Source organism: Numenius arquata, chromosome 2 (assembly GCF_964106895.1).
Source record: "Numenius arquata chromosome 2, bNumArq3.hap1.1, whole genome shotgun sequence".
NCBI classification, from domain to species: Eukaryota; Metazoa; Chordata; class Aves; order Charadriiformes; family Scolopacidae; genus Numenius; species Numenius arquata.
The window spans coordinates 127902866-127916772 of NC_133577.1; the positions used below are offsets into that span (position 1 = coordinate 127902866).

General features: G+C 42.9%; 1 protein-coding gene across 1 annotated transcript in view; it reads left to right on the plus strand.

Moving 5' to 3' along the window:
• SFMBT2 (Scm like with four mbt domains 2) overlaps positions 1-13907 on the plus strand; it is a 101047-nt gene that overhangs the window by 37435 nt on the left and 49705 nt on the right. The window contains exons 4-6 of the mRNA XM_074168200.1: positions 107-195; positions 3155-3401; positions 9693-9790. Coding sequence (XP_074024301.1) covers positions 107-195; positions 3155-3401; positions 9693-9790 — 434 coding nt within the window. The remainder of the gene's footprint in view (positions 1-106; positions 196-3154; positions 3402-9692; positions 9791-13907) is intronic.

Below are 13907 nucleotides of genomic sequence, written 5' to 3' on the forward strand. Positions count from 1 at the left end.
AACTTTAGAGCTGGTAGACCCCGAGGAGATGTCTCTAAAATACACGTGGCAAATCCATTGCAGTCTGCTGAGCTAAGCATTTCTTTTCTTTCCTCGTCCTCCCCAGCAATCAAAGAGAAATACATGGACTGGACGGAGTTTCTCATCCATGATTTGACCGGCGCCCGGACTGCACCTGCCAATTTACTGGAAGGCGTATGTATTAGATTGCAGTTTCTATCCGATATGGTGTGCGTGCTGCAGCAGTGTTTGCGCTCCCGACGTGTAGGGTTATGTGCTTGCAGTGTCTGTGTGCCGGCAACGGAGTCTGATCCAGCGCCGGCCAAAAGTCGGTGGCAACGTTGCCTTGCCTCTGCTGGCTTCTGCTTCTGGCCGGCTGATGGGTAGTTTGTTTGGCCTTTAAGCTGGAGGGTACTTAGAAAGTTGGGTAATCAAAAAAGGCTGGGTGGTTGTCATGGTTTAACCCCAGCTGGCAACTAGGACCACGCAGCCGCTCGCTCAGTCCCTTGGTTGGGATGGGGAAGAGAATCAGAAGAGTGAAAATGAGGAAAAAACTCATGGGTTGAGATAAGGACAGTTTAGTAGGCAAAGCAAAAGCTACACATGCAAGCAAAGCAAAACAAGGAATTCATTCACCACTTCCCATCAGCAGGCAGACCACAGAATCATAAAACCTTAGAGATCATCTAGTTCAAACACCTTCTCCATTGCGACCTGCCCTGCTCTCCTCTGTGGGCATTTGGAGATGAGGCAGCCTATCCTGCAGGAGATAATTCTCTCTGGCTCCTCTGTATTTAGGCTGAGAGTAAAGGCATACAGGCGATTTTGCCTTTGTGTAAGCCCCCATGTTGGCTTTTTGGAAGTAAGTGTGGATCTGGGCACCATTTTTGATCATTTTGTCCCTGGTCACTCCCCCCCTCCACCTGCTGCAGCTGCATCCTTTTGCAGTATGAGCTACCTGGCAGGGAGAATTAATTAATTTTGCCTGCAATCTGTTAGGAAACAGCCCTTGCACGCCCAAAATAATGCACAACCTCAGGTCTGCTGCATCCCCATTCCTGGACCGCTCCCAGGTGGTGTATGCAAAAAGCTGGTGGTGTCCATCACCCACCTCTGGTATACGCCAGTGCCACCGCGGACCTCTCTGTTCCCTTTCTGCAGGCAGAGAAAAGAGGCAGCCCCAGGCAGAAACGCAGAGGGAGAAACAGTGCATTGGCTTGAAACAGTTTCTGACCCTCTTTTTTGGCGTTTTATGCAATATATATGCTTAGTGCTGTCTGTGTCGTGCAATGTATGTAACCCCCTGTCGACAGATTTGCTGTTCTTGAGTGCTACAGATTGTTGTTATACTGTTAAATCAATATGTAGTGATACTTCTTTATTTTTCTTTTTCTCGTGCTAGCTATGCATATAAAGAGTTCTTGCGTTATGGTAAATGTTAATATTTCATGAAAGCCAATTATTAATCTTAGCCATTCAGTTCTCAGGGGTAAGTGACAACCCATTGGCTTAAAATTTAGCACACAAATCAGAGAAGCAATATTCGCTTTTATACAGCTAGGGATTTATTATAATAAGTTAAATCATTACACCATCATTTCATATTAAAGAATGGTTTGCTGCAATGAAGCAGTTGTATGAGAGGAAAAAAAACCCATTAAAATAGATTTCTATTATATTATTAAATTCTGACACTGCATTTTGCCATGAAATAATATTTGAAGAGATTATACAGGTGCTTGTAGCTAACACTATAGAAGAGTGGCTTATAATGGCAAATATATTGTTCTGAGAAATATCTATTAAACACAGAGCTCGTTAAAACTGTACATGTGATAAGGTTTTAGTTAATTTTAATTACATTTTTTACCAAATTCTCATTCTGTTGCCTGCATTTTTGGATTAAGAGAGATGTAGGGAAAATCAATTGCATTTCAAATATTTCAATATTTTCAAAATTCAATAGGAAAGGGACCTTTTTTGAAAAATAAGGCTTTCTCCTCTCTTTTTTTCTAGCCACTCCTAGAAAGAACCATCCTGGGCTGACTCTGATATACAGAATTAATATTTAAAAAAATACTGTGAAAGGTTTATATTATTTAATTAAGTAGAAGTGGGACAAACACACAGGAAAAAGAAAAAAGTCCTTGCTTTTAAAATATTTTGCCTGTGTTTAGCATCTCCTTTGGGGACCAATGCTCCCAATTCTTGGGGTGTTTTTTAGAGCTGCTCTTAAAGCCCTGGTATCCAGAAATTGCATAAGAATTGGAACTTACATTTAATAAAAAAGAAGAAATCTGACCATTACATTAGTGGAGAAAGGCTTGACAAAACAGAGATGCTCACAATCACAACACAAAAACACTGAGCCCCAGAGGTATCATTCTGCAAAGCATCTCATGGTTTTTTAATGCCTGCGGTTGGCAGCTTTGCAGGTGTAAAGTTAAGCACATGTGTAAATGGTTGCAAAACTGGGATGACAGAAAATCCTGTGTGCAAGCAAATAACCTCAGTCACTGGCGTTTCTTGGGCGTGGTGGCTTGACCCAGCAAATCCTGTGTGCTTTGGGCTTTGATCCCAAGACCACTTAAGCTGGTGGGAACCTGCTTTTGGCTTTGGGGCTTAGAGTAACCACCATAGACTCTTGCATCCATGGCTGTGGGGAATAATTTGCTCTACCTGCCAGTAGGAATGAGACAAAGCCTTTGGTGGGAAAGATTAGTGCACAGAGGACAATTTCAGGGTCATGCCCAAAGTAGTAGCCTTTTAGGTAAATACCAGTGTCCAGTCCTGTGATTGGTTCTTATCAGCTGCAATCAATGAGAATTTGGTTTGAAATCCTCCAATATAATTGGGCTTTGAGTTGTTCAGCAGCATCCTAAGTGGATGAGCCTTATGAGCTGTTCCACCTTTTATTATTCTTTTTTTGTTGTTGTTGATGATGTCGGTTGAGAAATTAGCACAACTGTTGTTTTCTGTTTTACTTCTGAATTTGCACTTGGAAGACATTGGGTAAAATAGAAGAAGAACAGACTGTTTGCTGATCGCTTGGATGATGGTGTGAAAAACAAAAATAATCTTCTGCTGTCATCTGTTTCCTTGAGAAGTCTTCAAATAAAGTTTAAAATAAGGAGTTTTGCTTCTATTCAAACAGCCTCTGCGAGGAAAAAACCCTGTAGACCTCATTACAGTTGATTCCTTAATAGAGCTGCAGGATTCCCAGAATCCCTTTCAGTACTGGATAGTTAGTGTGGTTGAAAATGTTGGAGGAAGATTACGCCTTCGCTATGTGGGATTGGAGGAGACTGAATCCTATGACCAGTGGTTGTTTTACTTGGATTGCAGACTTCGACCAGTCGGTTGGTGTCAAGAGAATAAATACAGAATGGACCCACCTGCAGGTAAAGAGCCTCCTAAAAATACTGTCTCCCTTTGTGGCATTTACTGATGTTTTGAGATACTTGCGCAACCCATTTCTTCTTCTCCAGCATTCACATTGCTTTGACAGTAGTTTCTAGCTATAACATAGATGGCATGTGAGAGCCGTCTAATTTGAGTTCAAAATGGGTCAGGTAAACTGTAATAAATTAATTTAATTAATTCAGTTTAGCTTAGCTCACTCCTGGAAGGAAGCAGTGTCTGATAAAAGCAATTCCATGCAGTTTTCCACCAAGAAGCAGAGCTGATCGGATAGTCCAAGGATGTGCCTGCTGGCCCAGCCCCTTTCATTGGTGTTTCAGTAGTCAGGTCTTCCTGGCCATACTGTAGGCATCCTAATGGAGGCCTCACTGGAAACCAGTCTTTGCTGTCCCAATCAAGTCCTAGTTGACTCTTAGCATATACTAGGCTCCATTGGCTTTCGTCTCAACCAAAGACCTCTTGCCTGTCTTTCCATGGCCACACACATTTCTCCTGGGTAGCATTAGAACTCCATGAAATTTCCTGGGGCTGGAGGAAGTGTTTTGGGACATTCATGGTCTCTCTAACACAGGTCTTTCATATTCTGCTGTAAAATTGCTGTACATCTGCCAAGTGAGACTTGCCTTGTGTGTAACCAGTCAGAAGGTGCAGTGAGGGTGCTGGGTTTGTCTGCCTGTCCATGTCAACCTGCCCATCAAGGGGTTATGGGATGTCTGCTGCTAGAAGCTAAGAAAATACTCCTTTGAGTAAGGGTAGATGGGGTCTTTCAGATTTAAAAGACCACAGATTTTGTCCTGCATTTTCTCCAAGGGGTTGAAATCTTTGCAAGTATGTCAGTCCGTATTCAACATCAGGAGATTGCAACTTTGAGAAGAAGCTCCCTAGAGTTGGGTTTAGTGTTCAAACTAGCTTGGATGGAGAGAGATAAGGACTGCAGTTAAGCCAGTTGGGAGGCAGAAATTGGAAGTCACAAATCCAGGGGTAGTAGAAGCTCAAGGGACAGAAGCCAGCCAGAAGAGTCAGGCACAAGCAGGCTGGGCTAGGAGGCTGGGTAAGAGCAGAGTTTAGGGGTCAGCTGGAATCAGACCCAAACAGTGGGACTGGGTTTGGCAAAAGGAGCAGGATCAAACCAGCAGGCCAAGAAGGAGTATAAGGCTGAGTGTAGGGGAGAACTAAGCATTACTAAGGTTTAGCAAGCAGGATAAGGCCTAGGGACCACAGCACACAGCAGGAGCTCAGGGCTGCTTGAAGCCTCCCGGAGAAATGCTTCTGGAGGCATTCACTGGCAGTATTTGGGGCTGGCTTTGGAGATATGCTTCCATCCAGGCTATACCCCATTACAGTGGGTAGGACTGAGAGGGTGAACTAACTCCACCACACTAATAATATTGATCAAAACTTTGTGAAAGTTTCTGGGCTATTTGTTTTTTCTCTAGTCAGGGCATTTGGCTCTGCATTGGTCTGACTTGAGTTGGCTGAGTTGGTTGAGTCAAGCTGGTTGACTTGCCTTCTCTTGGAGTTAGGGATCTGTTTGAACATGACAGCTTTCTTTGGGGCGGAAAGTGTACAGTCTTTGTATTTTTCATAAAGCTCTGTCTTATACTTGGGGCTACAAAACTGCCAAGTCCTGTGGAGCGTGGCCCCCATTTGCTAGTTGTCTGCACCTCCAAGTTGGATGCCCCAGGACTACCATTTCCCTTGAGAAATGAGGTACTTTCTTGGTTAGTGCACAGGTTTTAGCCCAGCAGAACTGTTCCACCTTTTCCTGTGTAGGTGAACAGCTTGTCCAGGTCCATGCCTCGTTTTTCTTGCGCCATGGGTGAGGCTTTCCCATGTGTGCAAATGATAGGAGAACGGTACCCTCCTTTGGGTAGGTATTTCTGATGTGACTTCTCTCTATCACATCTGACACAGAGCAGTTACCCTGATAGATGCAATTGTCGTGTTTGCAAGTCTGTCTGGGTCTTAGGTCTGACTTGGGGTCTTGAATGTTTTCTGGAAGCATGTGTTTTTCTTCACTGATAGGTAGGAATCAATGTTCCCCATCACTTCTAAATTAGGTGCGAATGCTGGAGAGCATGGATATCACTCACTCTGTTATTTTATACAGAGTATTTGTGTTCCAGAGAAACACTTTTTCATTGACCGTCTTTGAACCCTCTTGGCCTGTACAGGTTTGATGAATCAATACAGAAGTGGCCCAAGCGAGATTTGTGCTTCCTCTTTGTTTATTCCATTCTTTTTCTACTCTTTCCCCCTTTTGTCCAGTTATACTTCCTTCTCTATGGATTCCCCACCCTCTCACCTTTCTTTTTCTTTTCATTTTTTCAGTTGTCTTGTCTCTAAACTAGTTATTGAACTCTTTATTTGCTGAAGTTGTTTATGTTTCTTCTCTATCCTTAATTGCTTTTAAAATTTCTTTCTCTTGTTCTCATTTGTCTTCATCTGATATCTGTTTCCTCTCCTTGACATTTCTCTTGTCGTTCACTTTTTAGTGAACATTGATATTAATGAATTCAATGCCCAGATCTTCTTCCTGACTTCATTGGCTTAAATAGGTGGTCATCACTTTACATCTCCTAAAGCTGGGTCTCATAGGAGTTTGCTGAGAAAAGACCCTTTGGGGCTGAACCCTTCCATTTTCTCACAAGTCCTCTCCTGAACACTGCCCCCAGGGATCTGTTTTTGGTCTCCCCTTCTGGTCTACCCAGTTGTCAGGCTCTGCACTTAAATGAGAAGCCAGACAGAAATGGGAATCTGATGAGTTTCTGGAGGCAGGAATGGTGGTTGTTCCACTTCTGACATAGTGGAATATGTCAGCCATTAGATGTCCACCTAACATCAACATGTTCATAGAGCACAATGGATGAATAAAGTGTATGAGACCCAGAGGAAGAAGTGGGGAGAAGCCAAGTGGCTGGTCTTAATGGATCTGTTTCAAATTAAAGAGTCTGCAAAAGAGCAGGAGCAAGGAGGCAGGCAAGCAGTAGTGAGTTGTTGGGATGAGATGCTGGCAGCAGAGAGCTCAAAAGAAACTCAGGGATGAAGCTACTAAACCACAAACTGTCAAAGGATGCAATTTCCTAAGGACCCCAGGCCAGGCGAGCGTGTCAGGGACACATCCCTGCCTGCTTAAATCCTCCCTGGTGACTTCTATAATAAACAGGATTTGAACCAGAAAGACCTTTGTTGTGTGAAAGACCTAGTGTGGACCATCTCAGGAAAGAGAGACAGTGTGGGCAGTATGTTGATTTTTTACATGTCAGGGATCAAATTCACCTGACATAGTGTAGGCATCAAAAAGACAGTTCAGCATAAGCTATTGCTTTTACTTCATGATTGGTGGAGAAAAGAGGGTGCCTGAGACCTGTCTAACATAGGTCATATGAAATGACATCTTCGTAAGCTTATTTTTTCCACTAAGGGTGGTTGAAAGCAATGAACATAGACCTGGTTGTCTGTCTTGAACATCTGAAGGCAGTTGATATGACTCCTTGATTGATAACAGGAGCAGCCTTAAACTGTATATCAAAGCTGTTATGAATCTCCTCCAAAGAGATGCTGAGAACATGCAGCTTGTCCCAAATCAGGCTGCGTGTTCAATTGCTGTCAAATGAGGATGTTCAGTTATACATCAGTTCTCCAGGTTGTTACTGCGCTTTGCTTACCCTTGACTTGGGTGCTGCATATGCACCTTCAGCTTTATTTCCCTTTACCTCTGGGCTGTGATTTTTCTGTGTTGATCCCCCTCTGGGACCTGCCAGCTTGGGTTCCACCTTGCACAGCAGTTTGGGATCAGTTGCTCAAGATTTAGAGCATCTCATATAAAGGAGATCCCATGGATCTTGATGTCTGCAGCGTTTTGGGTCTCTTTTCTGAAGCCGTCCACATCCAAGCACCCACTTAATGTCCAAAAATGTGCAAGAGGATCCTTTGGAACTAGCATCCTGGCTGTCTGCTCCAAATGGCAACTGTCAGGGGCTTTGTATGTCTCACGAGCCCTTTTAACTGAGGCAAAGGGGTCATACATAGCATATTTTTCCCCTCAGATGTATATTGGAATCCAAAATAAGCCTCCTTGCTAGTGCAAATTGGCACAGGCTGCTTGACACAGAGCCACTGATGGTCTTGCCTCGGCTGCTTATGCAGGAAGAGATCGTCTCTTTTTATGTTACATTCTATTTAAAGACAAATTGGCAGTCATTTTAATTGCTCACTCCTTGTTAACCTAAATACAAATTGACACAGTACACTTTGTTCAATTACCTGCAACCCTATCACTTAAATGAAATGCTTTATGCTCTTTTAACTGTACGATTTAGCGTCCATACACTTGCCAGCAAAAGCTAGCTCCCACTAATTAAATGTGCATATGATATTGCTTGCTGGTTATTGAAACCGTTGGAGTTGTCTTTATCTCTCAAAGTTTGTTGACACTGCCCAAAGAAGTTGCTGCTTCTTTTCACTGATTCTGGGCAAAGTCACCCCAAATGCCATTTTCTTCTTCTTCCCTTTTCTTTTCCTTTCTTCTTCACTGCCATCAAGGTAGAAAACGAGGATCTGTTTTCAGCTTGCTCTGTCTGGGGACCATCCAGCAGGGTTTTCCAAAACTCAGACTTTTTATTAGTTGAAACAACAGGCTGGCTGCAGCTTGGGGCAAAAATCATATTGTGTTGAGTATTTCCCTGTTTGGCCTCAATTAAACCAGAAAGGAAGAAATAAGGTGAATGATTTCTCTCGCTGCTCTTCAAGCTGATCAGGGCTCCTGCACATAAGTGAGAACCGGAGCAGCAAGGCTTTAAAATAATGAACAATTAGTTAAAGACTGCACTCCTTAACACTTGTGACCGCTGCAAATGCTGTAAACAAAGACTTGAAATGCATATTCCTGTTAATAACAGGATATTTGAGGAATTAAGAATACCGCCCTGAAAGGTTAACATTTCCCTTTAAGTGTGTTTAAATTCATATGCATATCCTTGATGTCAGTTCTGAAGTAGCGAGGTTTGATATAGTGGAAGTATAAATACATCCACTTCCACTGAGTGATTCTGCAAATCCTATTTTGATAAGGTCTTAAATCTGTTGAGATCAGAGCATAAAATTCCCTTGTACCGTCAGTGCTAGGTGAAAGCAGTGCTTGCCAGTTCCCTTTTTTTTATACATATTTTTTATTCCCTCCTTCAGAATTGTAAGATGCAGTGGTAAATCTTTGCTAGCTAGTAAATATATATGGTTATTAGATGTACAGAATTTAAATGCAAATTGGGCCAAATTGAACTGTGATGTAGGTGCGTGAAGCCAAACTGACAAAAGAGAAGCTTCGCACTGTTCACTCCGTATTGAGGTTCAAGTTTATTATTGAGTAAATGTTCATTTCCATTTTAATAATTGTCGCAATCTATCTATCTATCTTGTCTCTTTAAGACCTTGATATGAATGTTCTGCAATAACTTGTTATGTGCAGGATAACAATATGTTTTCTAGGGCAGAAGTAAATCCAATATAATGTTCTTCATTATAATATTGTTTCCTACATTGTTTCCTTTGATGATTCATAGGCATTTCATTGCACTGAACCATAAAGGGCTTGTTAATCTAATGATTTAATAATATTAAACCTATTTAAAGAAACTCTGTGAAAGCAATGTGAATCTGCACAAAGATGTTGCCTAGAAGTATAATGATGAAAATACATATGTGTAGGTCTTTGAATTGGTGTGATAGTCTGGTTACAGTGTGGTACCAACAAATGGGATCTACCTGAAATGTTCCTCCCCACACCTACCCCCACCCACTGTAAAATAACCCCAACCCTGCAATAAAAAATAAGAATAATAAAGATTTTCCAATGAACAGAAGCCTTGGTAAAAATATTTCTGCCTTTGTTCAAGTTTAACTAATATTGGCTGAAGATCTGAGGCTTCTCAGACTAGAAAACATCAGGTATTTTGAGAATTGAAAATCAAAGGACAGTTTGTTATTTTGAAGCAATGAGATAGTACAATTCTCCTTTCTTCAGCAGAAAATGAAGGACATGTATTTTTCTGGGTTTTAGTCCAGGATATATAACACAATCTTCCTTGAATGTGCCCCTGCTAGTTGCTTTTGTGTTGAATTTATCCACGCTGTACAGCTTGGAACATACCCACTGTTCATTTCCCTTGTACTATCCATTTTTATGACATCGAAGCTTAAGTCTTTCAAAAACGTTTGATCCCCAAACAGTCACCTCTTGGTTTTGTTGTTTTTTTCTGTTGTCGTCGCTTTAGATATCTATTCTCTGAAGACTATATCTGAGTGGAAATGCGCTCTGGAAAAATCCCTTAATGATGCAGCAAATTTTCCTCTTCCAATGGAAGTGTTCAAGGTAAAAGATACACATTTTTCCCTTCGCTTACAGAACCCGCGGTGAATAAATATCGTGCAGTGTTTAGCGGCTTATATTAAACTTTTGCAGGAAAGGCCGTTCCTCTAATACATCACCGTGAAAGGTCACAAGTGAGATGTTTGTATAAAATGCAGTTTTATGTGTGGACTTTCCGTTCTGAGAACTGATTTCTTTTGGTCAGTGTTTTCTAGTGGCTGGGAGCGACCAGCACTGATTTCTCCAACCTTATTTTTAATGTGTCTTATTCTGTTAGACCTGTGCAAAGGCATCGTATACAGCCGTGAAGATGTAGGGCTACAAATATGGAAGTTGCTGTCAACTGGCCAGCTTTCTGTGAGCCTTGCACCAAAATTTTCACTTAATCATGAGCCACACGGCAGAAAAGCCTCCTTCAGGGACCTGTAGTGGAAGTGGGAGATAATTTTGCTCCCACATCTTTTTTCCTTTTTTTTTTTTTTTCTTCACTCTGGTTTTTAATAGTTAGAGATGTGCTTCAGCCCTGAGGCACCAGCTTTAATTTCCCGTCCAAATCTGCACCGCTATTAATCATGACGGCTCCACATAATCCTCATTTCTAGCTGTGCCTGTCTGGTTTCTAAGTTACATCCTGGCTGTTCTGCGAAGGGCAGCGTGGCCACGGGTGCGAGAGGATGCTCAGGGAGGTGTGCGCTTTGTCTCTGGTGGTGTCACCTCCTGCTTGAGGACCTGGTGGACCATGGTGCCCTCTCCATCACCATTCCTGGCTCATCCAGCCTGAGGTCCCTGTGGGTTCCTTCCCTGCCCATCAGCAGCATTTCACTGGGACACCCCAAAACACCCACGCAATTGGAAGAAGGCACCCGCCATGCCCCGTCCCAGCTGGCATTTCATGAAACCCTAGTGCCACCTTCACCCTTTCTGGTGGGACATGCCAGCAACTTCCCATGAGGAATACAGGCTCCTTTCCAAACTAAGATGCATTTAGCAACATTAATTTGGGACTGCTTTGCTAATGGCCTGGGCAGTGGCTCATTTGCTTGTGATGTGAAAGCTCCACGAGGCTGGGAGAAGTGGGGAGATTTGTGCCTTGGCTTTCTGCAGGAGCGTGGGTTTGAGAAGCCCCAGTGTTGTGATGGGAGTGGCGTGTGAAGGGTTTTGATTCTCTGCCATTTATTTCATACAACGCTTCAATCCGCCAACTCTATTAAAGTTTGCATTTGCAGTTTCGAGATCAAAAATGCATTGTGTGGGGCAGGGATTAAATCACAATAGGGAATGCCTAATGTGTAAATTTTATTCCTGTCTATATGAAAGAGTGAAGAATGTTTCTGATGAGGCTCATAAAACATCCTTTCTTTTGAAAAGTTTATAACTAACAGCTGTTTTGCTGCCTCTTCTCAGCATGCTAGACTTATACCCGCTTATTTTAATTATTGCATGAGGGTCATAAATTTAAATTCAGCAAATCCCAGTTGCTGTGCCATGCGGTTGGAGCTTGGAAAGATGTTCCTTTTAGAAGACAATGTAAAACAATGGAATGCTTGAATGGCCCAAGAGGAGAGTTACTTTGGGGCCAAACGTGACAAAAAGGCAGGATTAGGTCAATAGGGCTTCTTTACTTGTAATGTGAAAGCTGAGCCCATGGGGAGCTGAATTCAGTGTCTGGTGTTATCTAAGCCCCTGGTTCTGATGCTGGGAAAGGCAGGAGGCTGCATAAATGGTTTGTGTGTGGGCATCACTTTATTCTGCCCATTTAGGGGGAATCAACCCCATCTTGTGCTTGTTCATTAAGGAGGAAATTATGAGAGCTTGTCCATGACTGTCAGCAGGCAGCCTGTCTTCCTCAAGTAATTACTTAAATGTGACTTAAGGAAAGACTTTAGGAGACTATATGAGAATACACTAGTCTGATCTTACAAGATGAACCAATATTTGCCTGTGAGACCTTCAAGGAGAATCCCAGATCCCAGCAAAAAGTGTTGAATACAAAGGTGTATTTTTTTTTCTATTTTAATTTTTTTTTTTCCAAAACCAGCACAGAAGTAATGTCTGTACATGGTGCCTGGGGCTCCGTGCTACTGTAACTGTCGTGTGTTAGATGAGATATAAAACACAGGGTTTGACAGCTGGCAACTGTTAAAGATCTTCTGGAAAGCTGGAAATGTTTACTTTGGCGGACATGGTAAACTGCACACCGAGCAATTATATTTTGCGTTTTCCACATTTCCCTACAGAAATCCATCAGTGAGGAGAGCATAAGTGTGTGCTTGCTCCACAGACATGAGTGGTCCCCAGGGTGAGCGTGCGCGTGTTTGGCTGGGTGACGACTTAAATTGCTGCTGCCCCTTGGGCTGTGGGCCATGAAACTGGTCCCAGGTGGTGGTGACAGGAAAGCAGATCCGCATTTGTAGTGGATGAAGGGCCTCCTCTGATGGGTCTATCAGCCCATCATTGCTGTCGGTGGTGATGCTCTTTGAGTTTGGTGTAACAGGGTTGATTTCTGCTTGAGACTTCATATGCCATGGATTTGAGCCTCAATTACCAGTGCTCAGCAACACGGCAGAGCTGAACTTGTGTGTGGTGGTCTTCGTCAGCAATCCTTTGCAAAAGCACAGCCTTGATCCCCTCCTGGCATCCAAGGAGAGGGCACCAGCCACCAGACCACACGAGCTGGTGGCAGAAAATCAGAGGGAAGGCTGCAAACAGAATCTTCTTCTTTTTTTTTTTTTTTTTTTTTCTGGTGCTATTTTACACTTGGCCATATGTTGCAAGTGTTTGTAAAATGCTTTAGGATCCTTTTGAGAAGGAGCGTGATGTTCAACTGCCAGAAAATGCTGCTATTATATAGTTACTAAACATAGTGTTTTGCAAACTGCACCTCCTGGAATAAGTTTTTTCTTCACAAAAGCTTTTTGCAACACACTTGCTATTTTGTCATTCTGTTCTTTTCAGAAAACATGTTGATCCTTAAAGAAAACTAAATACAGACAGGATTTTCAAGGGTGTTTGAATAGTTTAGCATCACAAAATGTTCTGAAAGGCCACAACCCAAGGAGATGTGTCCTTTTGCTGTTTCTGCTCTGATTTCAGGGTGCTGTAGGGATCCCCCATGCTTGGCTGGGTATCAGTCATGAATGATGGCTTAGGCTTCAGAGGACACCTGAGGAAATGGGCAGGGCTTTGTGTACGAATAAGGGTGGTTAGACTGTTACTGGGGCCTGATTTCAGGTTAAATGTGACAGTATCAGTGGTTTGCTTCAGTGATAGCTTTGATGGAGCTCTCTAAGAGAGAGCCTTATGTCAGGAAGCCAGACTCCAAACACAGCACCTCCTAGCCCTAATATTTATGAATCAGTGCAATTTTTTAGAGTTAAAGCCCTGTAGCTTGGGTAAGATGAATGCTGGACACAGATCATGGGATTTAGTTTCCTAGAGAGAGGCAGATCTTGGAAGAGGGGAAGATCCTGGGGATCTTCTCTGACCTCCCATTATGCTTCCCCTGGTCTCCCGTGCCATATCTGTGGGTCCATGCAGATGTTGTGGATCCTCAGGTGTCTTTCAGCTCACCCCAGACGGCTCCATTTGGGCAACTAAATCCCACCCGAGATTTGGGGTGCTCATTATCTTTCCATAGATGTTGCATATGGGCATCCTATTCCCAGTTCCCTCCAATTGCTATGAAGTGGGTCCTGATGACTAGCTTGGGTGGAGCTGTCATAAGCCACATCCCTAACCCAAACTCTATTAAACTGCTTGAAGAGCACAGACGCTTAGGAGGGAGAGGTGTTATCTAAGACAGGTGGCAATTCCTAATTTATAGCCTTTGGTCCCATTCCTCTTGTCTCCACCCTCTGGTCCTCCTTTCTTAAAGTTGTCGTTATTTTTTTTCCAACTTGAAAATTGTTCTCTCTCTGGCAAAAAAAGCTCTGTGCTATGCCCAGCCCAGTGTGCCCCTATTTCTAACTGGAGCTTTTGGATGTTTCCTGTGATCAGTAATAGTCTTAATTAATGGTAAGACTATTGACATGGAAGGAATCAGTTAAGACAGATCTCTCCTAAGAAGAGTGGTGGCCATCACCCAGGCAAGAGCTGCCCCCAGAAATTCAGGACGGAGTGG